At 43.6% G+C, this 13,703-nt stretch overlaps 1 protein-coding gene across 2 annotated transcripts in view; it reads left to right on the plus strand.

The window, feature by feature from the left end:
* LOC100941173 (extracellular sulfatase Sulf-1) overlaps positions 1–13,703 on the plus strand; it is a 178,219-nt gene that overhangs the window by 110,129 nt on the left and 54,387 nt on the right. For both annotated transcript variants that reach the window (XM_003797255.2, XM_003797256.2), the window contains exons 6-7: positions 1,445–1,596; positions 4,062–4,231. In XM_003797255.2, the coding sequence (XP_003797303.1) occupies positions 1,445–1,596; positions 4,062–4,231 (322 nt within the window). The remainder of the gene's footprint in view (positions 1–1,444; positions 1,597–4,061; positions 4,232–13,703) is intronic.

The raw sequence follows: 13,703 nt of genomic DNA on the forward strand, positions 1-13,703 counted from the left end.
AAAAAAAAAAAGAAAAAAAAAAGATTCAAAATGTGAATTTTAAGACCAATACCAATAAAGTGCCTTAGTACTAGAATCTGTTTTGTTACCCCAAGCCACTCTGCCAGGACACACTTTTTGCCATGTATGTAACGCAGAACATCTATAAAACCTTGATAATGAAGGTGGAAAGTGGCCTTGACATGGAAGGCTTCTGGCTGACTGCAGGACATGGTCTCTTCCAAAAACAAAAGGTTCGAGCTCTATAATACGAGAAAGACTAAAACCTGCATACGTGTGTGTATGTATGTGTAGGTGTGTGCGTGCACACTCACCTACACATACATAAAATAAAGTCATCTCTAGCCATTCATTCCTGGGGGCAGGTCACCAAACGTTCAGGTTCACCCAGAACAGTGCTTGTTTATACCTGCTTCACTAGTGTAATTACCATAGTTACAAATGACACCCTCTTTCTCTCCCAAAAACGTCCCAGAAATACATTTAGGGGTACCCTTCTGCTAGTTCTGAGGTATATGATGTCAAGATCTAAACCCGTTTGTTCTTGGAACCCCAGCCTCCCCTTGTCCCTCCTTCCTTGTGTCCTGTTGCCGTCCTCAGCAGAGGACAGCACCTGCAGTCCCCCTCTCAGAAAGAACCAGTCAGCTCTCCTGCCTGGGGGCCTATCTTGAACGTGACAAGCCCAGGCGTGAAGTCCTTCCAGAGGTCTTTATAATGAATAGAGGCATTTTTGTAACTTATATACTTTTACTCCACTGGAAGTCTATGAAACTTAGTAAACTATGGAGTAAATTCTCTATGTTGACAGAACTATTATCGGTAACAGACATACGTGTTCATAAAATGCATTTAACATAAGCACCCGGGACATGAAATACATGTGCTATAAAAACCCCGAGCATTTCCCATAAACATGGAGTTTGCCATGGTTCCCTGGTGTAGAAACTTTGTGCTTCCTAAAATATGTGAAAATAAAGACAAGCTTTTTAATAGTGTTCTTATAATTCACAACTCTGAAATAATGAGTTAGACAGCTTATTTTAATCCCAAAGACCAGACATTCAGTTCTCCAGCACTGGCCGGTGGTAGCATTCCACATCTCACACTGGCTGCTCCCGATTGTCACATCAACTTAACAAAAGTGTACATTCCAGTAAGATCACCAGAAATAAATGTACCCAGAGTGCCATGGCCATCAGGGTGATTTGACTGAACCCTCATCCATGTACTGGGGTGTTACGCACATTCACTCAAAAGAAAAATGTGTGTACTTCCCTCTGCCAAAGGGTCAGAGTCTTCTACTAGTGTTATTTTGGCATATCCTGTTATCTAGGTTAAGTTTTGTTTTACCATCTCTTTTCCAGTTATAATTTCATATTTATGCACTTATTTATGATTAATCATTTCATGTGAAAAAATAATTCTTTTTTTTTCTCCATTGCAGCCTTTTTTGGAAAATACCTCAATGAATATAATGGCAGCTACATCCCTCCTGGGTGGCGAGAATGGCTTGGATTAATCAAGAATTCTCGTTTCTATAATTACACTGTTTGTCACAATGGCATCAAAGAAAAGCATGGATTTGATTATGCAAAGGTAATTTTCAGGCACTTTTACACTGCATCAATTTACTTTGTGCATAATGGGGAAAAGCCATTTTCACTGAGTTAAAACTATCCACAAGATTGGCTTCCTATGTTCTCACGATGTTAGCATGAGAAATTTTAAGGTAATTTTAAACTCTAGGCAAGAAAAAGACTCTCAAGGAAACTGCCTTTGTGTAGTGATTTTCCCCCCCTCATTAGGATGAAAGGCAATCAGCTTTTGATGAAAGTATCACCGAGAAAATAACAGACCCTCTGGTCTGTCTCGTGATAATTTTTGTGCCCCCACCCCCACTCTGGAAGACTTGTCCATGGACTCAAATGTTCATTGTGCTGTTTTACTTTTCACTGGGGTGAAAGTATATTTTGCATGTGGCTTCAAATTTAGGGAAGAGTGAGAGCAAATGAGTATAATGATTAAAGGCTGGGTAACCACATTCCTTGGTTCTCCTCTTCTTATCTGACCAAGCTTAGTATGTGTGATGACAAGGACACAGGGCCTGTGGCAGGGAGAGTCCACAAAAGCCTCCAAGACGATCAATGCTCGGATTTCCCATTCAGTCCGTAGAAACTGAAACGGACACGGCATGTCGCTCTCTGACAAATGGAGCCTAGATTTGACTTAAAATTTCACAACGGTTTTGTGATGGCTCACTTAAATTTGAAATTTTTTCAGATCATAAGTGAAGGGAAAAATACTTTTGAATTTAGCCTGCTAATTTGCCTCAAATATCCCTTCCAGCCATACCCATCTCTTCCTCATTTATCTAAAAGAAGCATGGAGTATGCTCCATCTAGCAGCCTCTCCTGACAGGGGAGGGTCCTGGGTAGAAACCGGAAGGAGGGAATTTAATTTGGGCCCTTTGCTGCCTTTATGCTTGGCCTGATTTGAGTACAGGGAGCGGGGAGTGGGGGGGAGGACTTCGTGGGAGATAAAGTGTAAGTCCTTTCAAACCCTTCAGAAAACAGTGAACGCAAATGAATTCACAAACATTGCTAATAGGCTTCCAGACTTAGGAAAATTGAGCCTTGGCAGGGACCTGGGAGGCAAATTTGAGCAACATCCTCATTTTCAAAGATGAGGGAAAGCATCCTGGAGTGGCTGGACCACTCACCGCGGGTCACATTCCCAGTCTGGGATACCGTCGGTGCATGCAAATGACGCGGGCCTCCCGCACTAATTGCCACTCTATCACTTTCTATCTGTGGGGATGCTTTTCATGTTCCTTTTCAAGCTATTAACCTTTCCTCCCCTGTTGTCCTAAGGAGAGCAAAGTAATCAAGCGTCTCTCCAGATACTAAATCAGCGTAACTTGCTCATTATCACAGTTGATTAAGTGTCAAAGACAACTGTGGCCAAAAAGTATAGATCTCTTTTTTTAGTGAGGAAAGGCATGAAACAGACACCTCCTTGGAAGAAGAAGGGGATAGCCTGTGGACTGCTCCTAACAATGACATGTGACACCCATTCCGTCTCTCTGGCACTGCTTTTGCAGCTGTTCAGGTCCTTACATCCACAACATGCGATTAGCCATGCCTGGAAGTCTTCAACACTGCGAACACTGCCTGGGCACTTTCTGAATAAAGTTTACACTGCAGCTTCAGGCCAGTGATAACACACTTAGAGGAGGCAGGTGGTTTAATTTAAGTTTTCAACTTTCTTTTTCATTCCGCTTCCCCCCTCCTCCTTACAGACGTGCCCCCCCACCCCCCATGGGTTAAGTTACTTTATTAGTGGCGGGCCCCACTCCCAGCAGCTGTATTCCCTTAGTTTCGCAATTAACACAGTATAATCTGCAGGAAATCAACTGTTCCCCGTATTCAAGTGTTTCAAGTGAATTTTGGATCCCATATTACAGCTTTTCCCTGTGCTCCCGGATTTGGGCCATGGCTTTGATGAGTGATGGTTATGTAATTCCCACAGGTGGATTTTTAATTTGAAGGAAATATCTTTTCTTGTGCTTGTACGCTTGTGTGTGCCTGTGCCATGTGCGTGTGTGTCTGCGTGTGTTCTGCAACTGCAAATTTGAAGTGGGTGTGGCTGTTTCCTGCCCTCAAAGTAATTAAATGTTTTGCCAGTGCATTACATCAACTCAACCTGAGAATGAAATGTGTCTCCGGTGTTTCACATGCTCTAGCCCTTGGATGGCCAGATTAATGATTATCTTGGGCAAACACGACTTGACTTTTTTCTTTCCTAATTGCTAAGTTGTGCATTACTTAAAATGAATGTTTTGCATGTTACCCATCTAGCAACCCTAGAAAATAACTGGCAGCTGATTTGCCCCCTAATGGAAGCTGTCTTTTTGCTGCCCTGGGAGGTAACAGTCTTCCTTCCTGCCTTAGACCTTAACCTCTCCAGGCAATGAGTTGCTTCTGAACAAAGCATTTATTCAAATGTGATCTGATCAATGTCACCTTTTGTAATTTTTGTTTTGTGTCAAATATATGTTTCAGGACTACTTCACAGACTTAATCACTAACGAGAGCATTAATTACTTCAAAATGTCTAAGAGAATGTATCCCCATAGGCCCATTTTGATGGTGATCAGCCACGCAGCACCCCACGGCCCCGAGGACTCAGCTCCGCAATTTTCAAAACTGTACCCCAATGCTTCCCAACACATGTGAGTAATAACCTCAACTCTGCGACCTGCCATGCACGGCCTTTCCTCCTCTCCCCTCTCCTCCCCTCTACCCTGTGTCTTTCCACACTGCGTGTCCAGGAGCACCGGCTTCTGCATGAGGGTAACTGAAGCCCAGACCTCAGAGCAGGCAGAGCCACTGGGCCTGAAGGAACAGGCCTCATCTGGGTGGTGTGATTAGGAATCGTGTTTCCAACGTCTGCAAGTTGCTAAGTGGAAAGGAAGAGACACATGTAGGGAGAATGGGGCACTTTTTCCCAAGAGTCCCTTCGATTGTCTTAGGTAACATTTGTGAGTCTGATCTAATAATGATGATGATGATCACACGGTATGCTTTTCACAGCAGCACAGTGGAGACCCCTGGTCCAGTTGTAGAAACATGGGTTTATTTTCCAGGCGAATCCTTCCAGCAGCTTTGCTGCAGATGTGCAATTAGGATTACTGCAGACAGCAGCAGGAGTGGCTTGCCCAGGAGGTCTTCTAAGGTCGTGGCTTTAAAATAACCTGATGTTTCTTTTTGAGAGGCAGGAATCTTCCAGAGGAGGCTCTGGGGACAGGGCTGATGGCATGGGGGGATGAGACAGAGAGCAGAGAGCTGTACCATGCCGACAGTTCTCACTAGCCAAGGGTAGGCAAGTCTGGGCGCTTTGGCAGCAGAGAACATGACTTTGCTGCTTCCTCTGTCGACACCGTTTCTTCCCAACCCTGCCGTACACACTCAGTCTTCCGTACAGAGCAGCCGAGGTCGCTCTGTGTCTGCTGAAAGCTTGGCGTCAGAGAGGCAGGGAGCAGAAAATTGATATCTGTTTCCTTTATCACTAAACCTCCAAAACTATTTCTTAATCTATTTGTACTGAAATGCCACGTCTTTTCATCCACACTGGTTGTTAGCCAAGATTCCAAACAGGAAGAACTTTAAGAAAATACAGGGTGTCCCCAAAGTAGAAATTGTACCTAAATGTACCTTTATTTACAAAATAGTCATTACAGAATTTTACAAAGAGGTACCCAACCTGTAGAGACAATCAATTTTGTAATGACTTTGTATTTAGCTACAATTTCCCGTTTTCCCTACATATGGCAACTTTAGGGGTGGCTTTCGGGACACCCTATAGGTAAGTAATTGCTAAGGGCTGTCTAGTTGCTGGTCATTATTATCTCTGGACAACTTATTTTTTTTAGTATTCTTAATTTGTACCTTAGTATAACTAATTGAGAATTCCAGTCAGTAGCCTATAGATCATCTCTATCATATCAAGTGATTCAGACTAGATAGAAGAAAGTTAAACTTAGGGTAAGAAACAACAATGCGTTTGAAGACAAGGCGGGTGACCCACAGAGCATGCCCAGTAACTTAAAGGATGGAAGTGTTTTGATGTTAAAATATTGCCAACAAATAGAGAAGGCTGTCCTAGCACCCAAGGAATGTGGCCTGGACGAGCCATTGTGTTTTGGAGTCAACCACCTAGGCAGATAATTTAAGCTTCCGCAGAGTCTGAGACTAAATTCATGAAATGAAGCCCACATTGGCAAGTGGCTGTCCATGGCAGCTCACTTACAAATTTAATAGCCAGCTGATTCAATGAAAGGAAATAGTCTTGAGAGCTTTGTATAGCTCCCTTTGCTGCGTTAGCAGAATCCCAGCCTACGTGACTTTCTACAGCTGTAAACTTTACAGGTGATTCCCTGAGCCGGGAGGAGGAGTTGACAAAATAGGGTGTTTTATGGCTCCTAAAAAGTCAGCCTGCCTTTGAAGCTTGAGGCAAGGTCCTACGCCTATGGGAAGATCAACCCTAGGTCAAGAGGTTCTGACAGCTTCGTTGCAGTATAGACAGTAATTGCGTCAGGAGAAGAGTCTGCAGAGTTCTCAACAATAGCTTTTTAAAAAACGTCTGATTCAGCAATTAAAAATTCTATTTATTTCCACAAATATATGTGGATTTAGTGCCCTTGTAGCCCTCTACAGCACAACAGGGATTCGGACATGAGGAGGACACAATTGCTAACATTTAGGGACCGAGAACCTCAGACAGGGGTTGGTACACTGGGGCCTGCAGTCCGAATTCAGCTTGCCACCAGTTTTTGTTAATAAAATTTTGTTGAGAAACAGCTATGCTCATTTTTTTTTATCGTCTATGGCTGCTTTCACGATAGAATGGCCAAATTGAGTAGTTATGGCAGATACGGTATAACCTGCAAAGCATAAAATATTTACTGTCTTATCCTCTGCAGAATAAGTCTGCCTGAGCCCTATTCTGGGAGAGGACGGGCAGGGTTCAATGGCCTCGCCAGTGGCACCACAGTAGCAAGTACAGAGCACAATTCCACAGGGCTATGGATGTTTGGAGGGAGAAGCATTCCCAGCTTTGGGGAGAATCAGAAAAATATATGGACCAAGAGACTTCAAAGTGGGCTACAAAGGATGGGTGAAGTTTCTGCAAATGATTGTATAGAGATTGGGTAGATGATTTTAGGAAGAGAGCATGGCAGGGACAGGTGGGTGCTGTATAGGTGAGGCAATCTCATATGTAACCTGGAAACTGGAGAATGGGCTACCCATGAGGCAGGAAGGGATAAAGCCTAAAAGGGAAACTGTTGTAGAATATTAAGGACATCAAGTGAGTTTGTAGGGAACTGCAAGCCGGGAGCCACTTGTGGTGTTTAAATAAGGTGGTAATACAATACCAGGTGGCTCAGTCATTTCCACAAGCAAGTTACTCCTTTTTAATTCAAATAAATTATCTATGCCCTTCTATAAAGCAAGATCTACACATGACAGAGTGAAAAGTATTCAGGCCTTAGAGGCAAACAAACCTGGTTTCTGGGCTCAGCTGTCCTCACTAAGACCATGGGCACTTTCTTTAACCTCCAGGAACCTCCATTGTCTGGTCTGTAAAATGGAGACAATATTAGCACCTTGAAGTGAGGTCCTGAATGAATTAAGAAAGGCAGTGTAGATACAGTCCCCATGCAGGACCTGGGGTGCTGAAGCCACTTCGTGAGAGTTAATTATTATTTTATTTTTTGGAGACAGATTGTCACTCTGTCGCCCTAAGTAGAGTGCCGTGAAATCATAGTTCATAGCAACGTCAAATTCTTGGGCTTGAACAATCCTCTTGCTTCAGCCTTCCATATAGTTGGGACTACAGGCACCGCCACAACGCACAGCTAGTTTGTCTTCTTGTTGTTGTTGTTGTTGTTGTTGTTGTTGTTTTAGTAGAGACAGGGTCTCACTCTAGCTCAGGCTGGTCTTGAACTCCTGACCTCAAGCAACCTACCCACCTCGGCCTCCCAGAGTGCTAGGATTACAGGCATGCGCCACTGTGCCTGGCCCATAAGAGTTAATTCCTACGGATCCCTAATATTAAGAGGAACACATGAAACTGCCAATATCTAGTCTTTCTTGACCCACAAGAAGTGCAGCTTCTTAGGGTTCAACTCCACTTTAGGTTCAGGGGAAGCAGCTAGAGAAATGACAGCTTGTCCCTTGTGACGTGACAAATCTCTTGACAAGCTAAACCTCATGCTGTGATGAGCCTCTCCCACCTGGCCATTCTAAAAGAACGGGCAGGATAAATAGCGACCTGGGCTGCGTTATCTTTTCCAGGTGCAAACATGTACTGCGGGCAAGTGCCGGTCTGGAGAACACCCTTAGTCACAGAAATAAAAACGTGTGCGGTTAGTAGAGGGATTCAGTTTCCCTTTGTTGCTAAGCTTTGGGCTTTGTGCACCTAGAATGTGGAGAGTCGCTGTCTCCCTCGGGCCTCCGAGGCTTTGAATTCCTGGCATCTTTGCTGGAAAGGTCCCCTGGCTGCTGGTGGAGCGAGGGGTGAAGGAGTGAGTGTGCACCTCGGTCTCAGTGAGGGAGTGCAGGTTCAGAGTTCAGTCCTCAGACAAAGGGAGTGAGACAAATTGAAGACAAGCTGCCGACTGTGGTGCACGGAGTTGCTAGCTGGCTGGCTTTCTTGGCAAAAACATCAGCAACACATTCAAGCGAGGGATGCAAGAAGTTAAGTACTTTGCAGAAATATCTGGCGGGGCCTGTGAAAACAGAGCAGAAGCCACAGCCTGCGGGGTTGCAGGGCCAGGAGTCATGTGAACACTTTGGATCTCCTTCCTTGGTGGCCAGGCAGCGTCCGCATCCCTCTTATCTGGCCTTGGGTTATAGCTACCTGACCCTCCTCGACTAGGGCGAACGTATCATCTTTCCACAGGGTTTGGTATTCCCAGCAAAGAGAGGAAGCCAGTTCAATACTAGCATGTTGGCTTTACAAAATGAGGGTAGAAAAATGAGAGCGGATAATCAACCACTTGTTGACTGTTTAATCCGACAGTAGCTAAACCACTCATAACCTCTGAGAAATCTGAGGAAGCTCTGTCGTCATAATGCCCATAATATGCTTGGTCATAAGGCCCTTCACTCTGGCTACGACCCTGCTGTACTTTTCAGTGAATTATCTCCCTGGTATCCCCACCAGGCTGCTAGATCCTTCCTCACCCTCACTTTAACATACTTGTCTCTCCTGGACTCAGTAAGATGACAATATGCATCTGTGGACGAAAGCCATGCCAGACTCCATCACCTATCAGGTGATTCCCTAGGAAGCTAAGAGACGCTCTTATCACCTGCCTATGAACGACGATGCCCCTGTGAAGTTTAAAAATAAAATTGGTGTTGTTCTGGTTCATCATACCTAGAAACGTGTATAACTTTGTGTGCTTTACACACACAAGTACACACAGATCCAAGCGTAATATAAAATATAAAATCTCAGTAGAGCAATTTGTGTCCACTAATTTGCAAGACTCGTTGTGAAAGCAGAGATTTGGTATATCAAATTTGACGTTTGTATGTCAAAAGAAAAACCGCCTTGATAAGCCACAGGGCCAAGTTTATTGAAACACCTTTGTTACCTAAAGCTAGAAAGAAGATCTTGCTTTAAAAAGGAGGTATGCGTTTGTATTCTACTCTTGCACAAATAGGTGAAAGGGAATGCTTTCGAAGGTGAGAAAAGTTTAAATTCTCTATAAAAAAAATTCTAATTTGGGCAGAACTGATGGCTCCCTGTTCTGTACTCCTGCTTTGGTCTCTCTGTGGATTATTTGCTGCAGATCCTATCAGGATCTGTTTACCCAGATCCCTGAAGTCAAATTGCATAACTCCAGGGGTCAACATTCAAATAAAATATCACGTGAATGATGCTGGTGGTATGCAAGGCAGCTTTGTCCCCAAGGCTGGGATAGAAGTATTGCATCTCTTAACTTCGTAGGGCCAGGTAACTCCTAACACTTTCAAAGCACAGTTCAGTTTGTTTCCCAAGTGAATAAACATGCTAACCTCACCAAATGGCTGACATTAAAATATTTTTTCAATGGGCCAGGCTCCCATGGCTCATGCCTATAATCCTAACACTCAGAGAGGCCAAGGGGGGTGGATTGCTTGAGCTTAGGAATTAAAAACAAACCTGAGCAAGAGCGAGATGCCACCTCTACCAAAAATAGAAAAACCATCCAGGCATACTGGTGGGCACCTGTAGTCCCAGTTACTCCGGAAGCTGAGGCAAGGGGATCACTTGAGCCCGAGAGTTTGAGGTTGCTGTGAGCTATGACACTAAGGTACTCTGTACCCAGGGTGACAGACTGAGACTTTGTGTCAAAATTTTTTTTTCTTTAAATGGTATCAAAATAGTTGAACAATAAGTTTTATGAATTAAAAGAACACCTAGGAATACTCTAACTCCATAGTTTTTTAGATTAAAAACTGAAGTCCCAAAGTCTGTTTTTTTAAATAAAGTTTCAAATGGCTTTGCCCAGGTCACATGTAGTTAGGGGCAAACTAAAACCAAAACTCAATTCCCTTGGACAGATGATGCTTTCACCACAGGCTTGCTCCATGCACGTCAAAAACACAATTAGTTTTAGTTGTGGCTCCTATGTATTTGCACAGTTCTAATTGGGGTTTATAGCATCATTAAAAGACTCTAAATTACTTACTATATACCTAGAATCAAGATCATGTGGCATTATTGTGCATGTGCTCAAATGCTACCTTTCTAAAGACATTTGAACTCAGGTGGAGAATATCTCCACCAACCCAATTAAAGGAAGTTCAATGTAAGTGAAAACTGAGATGGTGTGGCTTGGGAGTTTAAATACAGAATTTCCAGTTTAATGCTTTGAATATGTACCTTAAATCTGTATAACCAGCCTATTCTGGGAGTTGAGACCTATTTCATTTCTCAGAGAATGATGGTTCTGCTACCAGTATTAAGAGTCAGACCATTAGGGGTTTTGTTATTGTTTGAGACTAAATAACAAATGAGGAAAACACATGTTCAGATACCAAACACTAGAAATATATTAATTTTCACAGGAGTGACAGCAAAGGCCATCAGCAGTTAAAATGAACTGCTACATTATTTGCAATTCCCCAAGCATGCATTTAATATACAACAGGTGCATTTCTTGAAGCTATTTCTTTGCTAGTAAGAATGATTCTTCTGGCTCAGCGCGCCTGTGGCTCAAGCGGCTAAGGCGCCAGCCACATACACTTGAACTGGTAGGTTCGAATCCAGCCCGGACCCAGCAAACAACAATGACGGCTGCAACCAAAAAATAGCGGGGCATTGTGGCAGGCAGCTGTGGTCCCAGCTACTTGGAAGGCCGAGGCAGGAGAATTCCTTGAGCCCAGGAGTTGGAGGTTGCTGTGAGCTGTGATGCCACAGCACTCTACCCAGGGTGACAGCTTGAGGCTCTGTCTCAAAAAAATAGAATGATTCTTCTAAAATATCCACCCGACAGAAAGGTGACATCATTGATTTTCAGGATTCTTAGTCTTGTTATGTCATTAAGCAATGATGGAAAGAAAATCAGACTTCAGGGAGGATTGTCATGATGGTGAGGGTCGAGCTTGCAGATGTAATGGACTGAGCTACCTGGGAGCCAGCCTGCTGAACACTGAGTCCTAACAAGCAGGGCCTGGAGAAAAGCAATATGCAGGGAAGCTTGCTAAGAAAAGTAAAACATTTTAGACTAGCAGGAGTGGTCTACAGAGGACTACACGTATGTTTCCTTGGGAGTGTAAGGTATGGGTAAAGACCTTACTTAAGAACCAGCAGGAAGCCTCACCAGAGTAGGCATATGTACCTGTAATCTAGATTTTTTTTTTTAAGAAAACAACTGAAAATCAAAAACTACAGTCTGATTCTTTGTCCTCTCGATTTTAAAGCAATAGCCGGTGGTATATACCTTGCTGTTGAGGCATCCAGTGTGCCTTCCAGGATCAGACTTTATTCCGTACTTGCAACAAAAACAGACCCAGCAGCTGATAAGGAGGAGCCTGAATGGGAAACAGAAGCAGCCAGTGTTTTAAATCAGGATGGAGGCTAAGGATTTTAGGACTTACTTTTGATAGGAAGAAATGTACATTTCAATTCTCCTTTTCAGTGACTGGGATTTTGAGGTGCTCTATGGGCCCTGTGGTTCAGGATTGAGGACTGGCGGAGAGTCCCCACAACCCTATGCATTCTTTCCAAGTTCCTCTGCGTTCTGGCCTTTCTTGTTTGTAAAATGAGAATAAGATGCCCGGCCAAGTCTTCAGAGTTGCCACAGCAATCAATGAGCTATTAAATAATAAGCCCTTTTCCAGCTACCTATAGGTGTATGTATGATATGGTCTCAGAATTTGCTCTCTAGAGTCACAGAAATCTTTTTTAACCCTCACAGGAACTCTCTGGAGTTGTTACACCCTTTATATAGATGAGGAAACTGATGCTTAGACCAGAAAAGTTCTCCAGGATCACATACTACTAAGTAACAGAATTGGGATGAGAATTCGAGTCTGATTCCCATACATTCTGTAATCACTGAATATGTGGTTTTCCGCTTTTTCCTAAAAGAAAAAGTTACCTGCTTCTTTCACTTGCTTGTTTTCCACCCAGCTCACAGGACCAAGCCCTGTTTGAATAATGTGAAGTCAATCTTTAGTTAGGGAAGCAAGGCTTAATTATCACTGAGGAACAGAAGGCTGTGTCTTCCAGGAATTTGGCAGATCTCAGCGGGAGGCAACCACAAGCCCTTGGCAAAACATCACTTTTCAACAACATCGTCAATTCCAGCGACCCCCGACCTTCCACCTGCAGGCCCCTGAACAGCTGCTGTGCTGTGGGAAGCAGTGGCAGTCTGTCCCCTTTTAAAAGGCAAATGTGCAGCCCCCTCCTTGCCGCCTGCTGAGATCCCACCTGGGACTTCATCCCCCCAGAGCCCGGGGTGGGGGTGGGGGGTCATCTCCTATCTCAAGAAATTAAGAAAAATAAAAGGGGGGAGGGAGGGCAGCTTTGACAGGAGGCCCTGAACTCTCCCTTTTAATATAAGCCAGATTTAACATATGTCATTCTATAAATCCAGGGGTCCAATTTGAGGCTTGCAATTTGCTGCAGCCTTGCCCGCCTTGTTGCTCAAAGTGAGGTGTTGCTATGCCAGGCACATCAAGGCGACAGGGAGAAGATTTAATTTGCCCACTGTGAGCCTGCATTTTGGTTCCCTATTGTAATTTGTATTTGTGTTGAGGCTTTGTGGTTTTAAAAAAGTCAACTAGATTTATTTTTAAATGAAGCCAACCCAACATCAAAGGCAGTGAGGGGAGGATGTTTAGGTATTATAAAGAACCCCTGTGTAATCTTTTATAGCTGTCTTCTTTTTCAAGGATGTATCAGTAAATGGTTAGGGGGCCTTTCACTACCAACATGCTGGATCTCTCTGACCTCAAACCACCCCCATGGGCGAAAAGCCCTTTGCAAGGGAATTTAGAAGCCCCTCTCTCCTCCTCCTTAACCTCTTACTCTAATCGTGTTTGTAACGCAACGTGCTGCAGGAGGAATATAAAAGAGGGGCATAAATTCTTCCCCACTTCCTTTCTGACTGTGGTTGGCTTTACGTAAAAGGAACCCTTTCAGGCCAAAAGATGAGACCATTTGGTTCCTGAATCATTTACTTGGTAGGGAGAAAAAAGTTTATATGGAAAGTTTATCTTAAAACGAATGGCAGTTGATACTGAAGAGCTTGCTTTTTAATACCTTAGAGATTTTTCAATCCCGTAACTTATATGGAAGGTATTTGTTTATGGGCCCATGGAAGAAAGTCATATCCCACTGTCTGAGGCATTTTTAAATAATATGTATGTATAGTTGTTCCTCAAAACAACTGTTTAAGAAAGATGCTATTAGCCCCATTTACAGATGAGCAAGTTGAGCCACACCCTTTTTTCTACCCTATAAAATCTTTTCTCCTTAAACAGGAGTTGACTTATACTTCTGAGCATAATTTGCACACTGTTAAAGACGGAGTCTTTGGAGCCAAACGTTACATTATTGTTTGTGCTGCTGTGTTTCTGCTGCATAACCACCACCCATGCTGGTCGTCAGGCTAACTTCCTGCACCAGAAAGGCCAATGGCC

Source organism: Otolemur garnettii, unplaced genomic scaffold (assembly GCF_000181295.1).
Source record: "Otolemur garnettii isolate 467f Iridium unplaced genomic scaffold, OtoGar3 scaffold00113, whole genome shotgun sequence".
NCBI lineage: Eukaryota > Metazoa > Chordata > Mammalia > Primates > Galagidae > Otolemur > Otolemur garnettii.